Source organism: Nansenia antarctica, assembly GCF_963989245.1.
Source record: "Nansenia antarctica genome assembly, chromosome: 2".
In the NCBI taxonomy this organism is placed as follows: Eukaryota; Metazoa; Chordata; class Actinopteri; order Argentiniformes; family Microstomatidae; genus Nansenia; species Nansenia antarctica.
In genome coordinates, this window is record NC_137675.1 from 66,027,536 (window position 1) to 66,034,604 (window position 7,069).

Below are 7,069 nucleotides of genomic sequence, written 5' to 3' on the forward strand. Positions count from 1 at the left end.
ATTATTATTTATTTATCCTTATCATATGTGTTAAGATCAGACAAGTCAATGAACAATCAAAAGAACCGCATCAAAACTACATTTCCCGGCATGCACAGTCGTGGGGAGTGGCTGTTTTCGTTGTGCGCGGCGCGCGCGGGCTGATATTCAAAGACACGGAAAAATGGCGGATCTTCAAAAAGGAGAGCTAACGAAAGTTAACAGGTTTGCAGATTTTTGTATTGTGCTAAAAGTTTATTTATCTATAAAATACTTTATCTGAACTTAGGCACTTTGAGGCCAAATTATTATTTGGAGTCATATAGCTACTTTCAGAGTGGGAAACAGACAGTTGTGTTGAGATTCCCCATCATGACTGACAGAGCGAGCTCAGCTGGGATTAGCTGTTTGTTGTGCTCTATGGTTGGCGTCCAAGCTTACTAATATAGTTCAGTTTGCAAATAACGTTCAAATGAAGCTATTTTGACATAAAAGGCGCTTACGTTGTATTGTTGTCTCCTGTCATCCCCAGTTGCGACAGCTATATTGATATCCAGAGCGAGGTAAGACGTCTAACACAAGTTATAGTTAGTAACTTGGCAGCTGATCTTATCTGGACTGATGATGGCTATGACTGTTAATAGTTTTGTGTGACAACATGCTATGTATGTATCTATCTAACCTTATATTGCTATGCCATTAGGATAACCTGCTGTACTTCGAATAATATGAAGACGGCAAACCATCATGATAATAATTAAATGATAACAAGCCCACCCTTGTTTTGTCTTTAAATCAAGGTCTGTCTAGAAGAAGCTCCTCGGGGATCCAAAAGACCTCGCTCCAGAAGTCCAAGCCCAGCTCCCCATCATAAAGCCCTCCACACCCACTCTCCTGCTGCCGAGGGACAGATGGAGCCAAACAGAGGAGAGCAGAGGGAAGAGAACCCGGCGGGGGTTGTTCAGACAGAGGGGCCTCCACTGAGTCCCAACGCGCTGAGGAAATCCTGGAGACGGTCAACCAGAGGCCCGAGATCTCTCCCTGCCCTCCCTAACCCCTCACAGAGTGAGCCCCATTTCTTCTTATTCCCAATAAATGGTATGAGAAGTATTGTGGTGTAATGCTGTGGAAGACCACTGGTAAATTGACCCCTGTGATGCCTGTCTGACTTACCATTATGTCCTCATGTCATTTTTCCCTGATCATCTCTCTCTGTTATTGTCTCTTTCTCAGACCTTTGCAGGACCATCAGCCCATCTCTACCAGAGCAGGAGAGGCTGGAAAAACTGGTGGAGGCCTCTATGAGAGTAGGTTCAAGTGATTAGCCACTGTTGACCTTTGATTTACATTAGCCTACTGGCCTTTGTATGAAGGCAAAAGTCAGCTGATCATTTTTGCATCTGTCTCTTCTCCCCATCTTGTCTCAAGCTGGCTGTAGAGAAAACCCAACATTCACTGCACTCCACATCCAACGCCAGTTTAGAGTCATTTCAGTCGCAAGGTTAGTATTATTTGTTGATCCTAAAAGGTATGATACTAGACTTGTGTAATGTCAGTTTTGTCTAATACTATTGCTAACTTCAGTTAACTCTGCCCTCTACCTTGTACCAGTGGAGTCCATACAGAAGGAATGGTATTGTCTGGCCAAAGACATTCGCAGTGAGCGGTGGTGGCAGCAACTTCCAACTACTACAGCCAGGTAATGCGGACACTGCTCTGAACATCCCATTATACACCCTCTCATTTGCATGTGCAAAAAAAGTGACAAAAGTGTTTACTAAAACTCTCATTGAATAATGACAGTTTTTTTTTCTAAAAACATTGTTAAAGACAATGCAATAAACATCATGGTGTAGAGTATTATGAGTTGTGTGTTTTGCTCTGCTCTGATGCTTGAATAGAGGTCAGGGCAGCTGAGAGGAGATGGAGAAAAACCAGGGAAATCCCTGACGACCTAAATCTCTCCTGGTTTGCTTCCTACCTGGCTGATCGCTCCTACCAGGTGACTTGGAGAGGATCGTTGTCTTCTTCACAAACCCTCACCACTGGGGTACCCCAGAGCTCTATCCAAGGGCCCATACTGTTACTTCCCTCTATACCAAGTCTCTTGGCTCAGTAATCTCCTCACATGGGTTCTCCTACCACAGCTACGCAGACGACACTCAACTCTTCCTGTCTTTATGACCTACATGTGGCAACACCCACCCCCTCAAGCTCAACCTTAACAAGACTACGCTACTCTTTCTCCCTGGGAAAGCCTGCCCTCTCCAAGACTTCTCCATCACAGTTGAGAACTCTACTGTAACCTCCTCCCAGACAGCCAAGAACCTTGGAGAACCACCTATCCTGTGAGGAGAACATTGCAGCGACAGCACGCTCCTGCAGATTCTTCCTTTACATCAGAAGGATACTTCCATTCCTCATCAGAGAAGCAGCGCAACTCTTGGTCCAGTCACAGGTCATCTCCCGTCTTGATTACTGCAACGCACTCCTGTCCGGGCTCCCCGCCTCCGCCATCAGACCTCTGCAGCTCATCCAGAATGCTGCCGCCCATCTGGTTTTCAACCCCTCCCAAATTCTCTCATGCTACCCCCTTCCTAGCAGCTCGCATCAGATTCAAGACCCTGGTGCTTGCCTACCGGGCGGCAAAAGGCACAGCCCTTGCCTACCTGCAAGCAATGGTCATCCCCCAACCTTCAGCCTGTTCACTCCGCTCCTCCACCTTTGCTGGCTGACACTACCTCTACGCCAACGCGGCAGTCGCGCTGCCCGGTCACGTCTCTTCTACTATACTAGCTCCCCGCTGGTGGAACGAGCTTCCCACGGCTGTCAGAACTGCAGAATCACTTCCCATTTTCCGTCTGAGACTGAAGACCCATCTCTTCAGGCTACACCTTAACTGTTCCTCCTGAGACGTCCCCCTGCACTGTTTTTCCAGTATCAATTAATAAAATAAAACAATTATTTAAAAAAAATCTTCATTCTTCTAGCATGACGACTGCCAAGGCCCCTGGCCTGAGCATAGATTACTGTTCCTGTTACTGTTACTGTTCCCCTGGCCTGAGCATAGATTACTGTTATAGATTACTGTTATAGATTACTGTTCCTGCTGTGACTGGTGGATAGATGAGATCCACTTACTTACAAATGTATTGATTGTAAGTCACTTTAGGCGTCTGCTAAATGCCAAAAATGTAAATGTATTTGCACAGGCAAATTGGGACCTGTTGACTCTTGTTGACTCAATTCTTTTTTTATTTATTACACAATATCTGCTGCAGCCCTCCTAATTAATTCCATTTCCCTTCTAGCGACCCTGCCATGCAGACGTCTATGGAGCAGACCAAGAAGGCCATCCACAGGTACCGGTCCCTTCACTGTATCTGCACAGCTAAATGATGAGTGACGTGTAATACCAATGATGTGTGCGTAATACCTTTTTACCATGTGTGTGGTTAAGATTGCAGACTGAGAGTGAATCTTGGGAGTCTCTGTTAAACAAACACCGTAGTAAAGCAAAGGAATTGGCCATGTGAGTATATGCACACTTGCAGTACACAACCTATACAAGTCTCTGGCTATCTGTGTCTGTGTTTTTTGTCCTACCTTGTGTTATTAGACCCTGGTTTAAGGTGTATATTTCTCCCTTCTGTGTCTCATTGCAGAAGAGTGGAGCAGGGGCAGGAGAAGGGTGTGACGTTCGATCCTGCCTGTCTGACCCAGTCCTCACAGAGCACGTTCATACAGAGTAAACCTGACTACCACAGCCTCCTTCGCAGACAGCAACCTCTGCTGCATACCATCGAAATGGTGGTATGTAGAAAGTACTGTTGTAGGTGCTCTAATCACCTGTTATCATAGAGAAATATCTCAAGACTTACCTTTAGTGGATCTAGTGAGTTTCCTCTTTACTAATTGCATTCACTTGTTTTTGTGTGAATTGTTTTAATTTTATATTGTTGATGTTTTTTCCCATCAGATTGATACCCAGTGTAAGATGGTCAGGGAGATTCTATCTATCCAGGAGCGGTCTCAGTTACTGGTGAAGGAGACCAGTAGGAAATTGGGTGAGACAGTTTTATATCGCTCTATAGGCAGGAGTTGCCTGACCACAGTATTATTCATTATGAATCATTAACTTGCACTCAGCCTAACCTATTGGTCATTTAATTCATATTCTCTCATCAGCTGCTGATGCAGGATTCCAGGATCTTTCCTCTGACCCCCTTAGGAATCTACTGGCAGCAGGTCCTGTGTCCGCCGCGTCATCCTCTGGACAAGCAGGAAACTTTTAATTAGCACACTGTTATTGTCATTGTCAGTCTAATCTTGCCCAGGAAGTGCTTAGTCAGATTTTTCTATCTGTGTCATTTCTGTACCCATGGCTTCTTCATTCAGCTATTCCATGTAGTGTTTAGTGGCTGTGTTTGTAAATAATATTATGTCTGTAATTATTTCCTTCATAAATCTTATCATAAGGGGGGATTTAAGAGTCATATGCCACTAACATTCTAAGCTGATAAGTAATATTCAATGTATTCTGTTGTCCACCAGAGGGCAATGCCACCCTTTATTAAATTGCTCATGAATGTTCACCGTTAGAGTTGTCTGTTAACGTTCCTTACTGTCTTTCTTTATTTTTATTTTACATGATTTTGAAATAAATGTTCGTTACAATTACCTGAAAATGTCCCGTATTCTCATCCATCTGAATCTTTATTTTTTATTTTTGACTATATACTGTAGCGGTAGGTATTTAAACTTGACTTTAACATTAATTCATTTGTACCATTATTATAACATATAATCTCCTTCGTGCTATTTATTTGGCTCTGTGTGTAACAATGGAAAGAATCCTCAATATGCCTAAATCATCTTTTGGTTGTTCTCAGAACACACAACACACTCCCTTGTAGTTTTATTTGCTTCAGGGCTTTTTCCCCAACCTCTTCTGTATTCTCCAGATCCACTCTCCTCTTCAGTGCTGCATCTATTCCAGCCCTTCTGTCCCCTGACCATTCTGGAGGAAGCCCCTCCCCCACGTCGTGACTCTCTCTCCTCTTGCGTTTTTGCCAGGTCACTGAGGCAGAACGAAGCTATGACATTATGCCAGTGATTCTCACCCCCCCTTGTTTTTTTTCTTCTGTTATTCACTCTTTTACCAGATAAGTTTTCTCTCAATCATCTCTCACACACTGCTGTCGCTTCACTTCCTCTCACCAGAAGACATTAGATTAGATATCTACAGGTTTCCTGCTTCAGTTAACCATAATTGATTCAGTTTCCTTTTCATAAAATATTATGCAATATAAACTGGCTTTATGTTTATGTCTGTTTAATGATATATGAAAAAGGAGAATGAGTGGAATCACAGGTAAAGAGAATGGAGATATAATTGAAATGGTTCTAGCTACAAAGTAAAAGGTTTCCAGCAACTATGATTCAGATAAAGATGTGTAGTTTTGTTAAACTTAGTGCATTGTAGGTATTTGTATTGTTGTGTGTAGCTCTTGCAATGGGGGAGGTGGGCGCATGGTGAGAATGAGAGACAGGTGGAGTGGGAGAAAAGTGGGGTTGTGACCGTTAGCATTAGAGTCATGGAGGGTGGTGCAAGGCAAGAGATCGATTCTTATTTAGATGAAAATGAGGCTGGACGCTGGTGAGATGAGAGAGAGGACATCTCCTGCCTACAAACTGAAAAGTCACAGTCTGAAAGACACGAATTGATATAAAACAGTTTGAGAAAAAAAAATATGGCTACATCCAAAACAATGTGTTAGTAGTTCATTACATTATTGATCATCTATACAAAAATACTAACTAGTCACTAACATTTGTTGAGATTGTTATTATTATTCCGTTAATTTAAAAAATATATAGAAGCTTGCTTTCGTTTGAAAATGAATCAAATATATTCAAACAGGTCAGGTAACATTTTGAAATGAAAAATAAGATTAAATTAAGAATGAACTAGATCTTTTGCGTAATTAATTTCACAAACGCTCTATCTGTGGATAGTACTTGTGTAGTGCCATTGTAACCTCCTCTCCCTTCTCTAACTTCAGATTGATTAGTCGTAGATCGTAGCAGAAGGATGTGCCGAGAGTCAGCATAAAGCACGGCCAGTTGTGTCCTGCTCCACTCCATGCACACCCATCATCTCTCCGCTTCTCCATGTCCATTCAACTAGCCATTCGTCTGAACAAGCTGTCTCGTTCATCTGAGTGATAAACTACTGCAAAATCGTCCACGTTTGCAGAAAAGAATTAGGACACTTGTTTTCAATCTGCACAGTCCACATTCTAGCATTGAAAGACAAGATTGGATGTTTCATTCATCGGAGGTTTTAAAAACCCCGTTTGATGCTGTAGTTGCTTGTCAAGTAACTCAAATATGCTCGGATATTGGTCCTTAGGGTCCCTAGTCTAATTGCGTTTTTTTTATTGAATTGCCTGTAGGGTGGAGTAACTTCATTGAACTGATGATGTTTGCAGACAAGAGTAGACAAAAGAAAAAACATTGCAACAACCAGTCACAACTGTCAAGACTGAAACTTTTAATACCACACCACCAACTGATAGTTCGTTGTTTGTGTATGACTTATTTGTTTATTATTCTAAGAACGTTGGTCCAGAATGTATCATTGTAATTGTCAGTCATATTAGCATGGCCCCTCAATATCATCCAATTGTAAGTCAGTGGAAAGTCAGTTGATGGCAGACGTTGATACTACTGTACGTACTACTACGTTGATTACTACTGTGATGCTGTAATGAATGATGATAATAATAATAACAGCAAAAACTGTTATTGGAACTTGCAAGTCACTGCATGTAATGGTGCAGATACACCACCTATGAAGCTCATGACCAGATGCTTTGACACAGGTCGCTGTATGCTTACAGAGACAGACGAGACACTATTTCCCGTCTAGATATGTCTGGAAATAGGCCTGGGGACAAACTCCAACACAACAGGATCATTTAACACTTTAAACAAAGACACAGCAAGTGAATGAGCCAAATGCAAAAGTTAGTATGCTTCCAGGGATGCTACTAAAGCTAGACTGCTGTGCTGGACCCATGCATAG

At 42.4% G+C, this 7,069-nt stretch overlaps 1 protein-coding gene across 1 annotated transcript; it reads left to right on the forward strand.

Moving 5' to 3' along the window:
* The first annotated feature begins 523 nt into the window (after positions 1–523).
* Positions 524–4,412, forward strand: dsn1 (DSN1 component of MIS12 kinetochore complex). The gene is made up of 10 exons (XM_080523296.1): positions 524–542; positions 780–1,044; positions 1,213–1,286; positions 1,408–1,480; positions 1,591–1,678; positions 3,291–3,341; positions 3,440–3,511; positions 3,645–3,792; positions 3,959–4,046; positions 4,168–4,412. Exons 2-10 carry the CDS (start codon positions 891–893, stop codon positions 4,272–4,274), a joined length of 855 nt encoding a protein of 284 aa, XP_080379422.1. The 5' UTR covers positions 524–542; positions 780–890; the 3' UTR covers positions 4,275–4,412.
* Positions 4,413–7,069: the final 2,657 nt, after the last annotated feature.

Bases quoted from the DNA above. Each gene is read 5' to 3' on its own strand.
- dsn1 (XM_080523296.1), top strand. From the start codon at position 891: ATGGAGCCAAACAGAGGAGAGCAGAGGGAAGAGAACCCGGCGGGGGTT. The intron at 1,287-1,407 runs GTAGGTTCAAGT...TCTTGTCTCAAG, and splicing joins TGGTGGAGGCCTCTATGAGA to CTGGCTGTAGAGAAAACCCA. The intron at 3,512-3,644 runs GTGAGTATATGC...GTCTCATTGCAG, and splicing joins AAAGCAAAGGAATTGGCCAT to AAGAGTGGAGCAGGGGCAGG.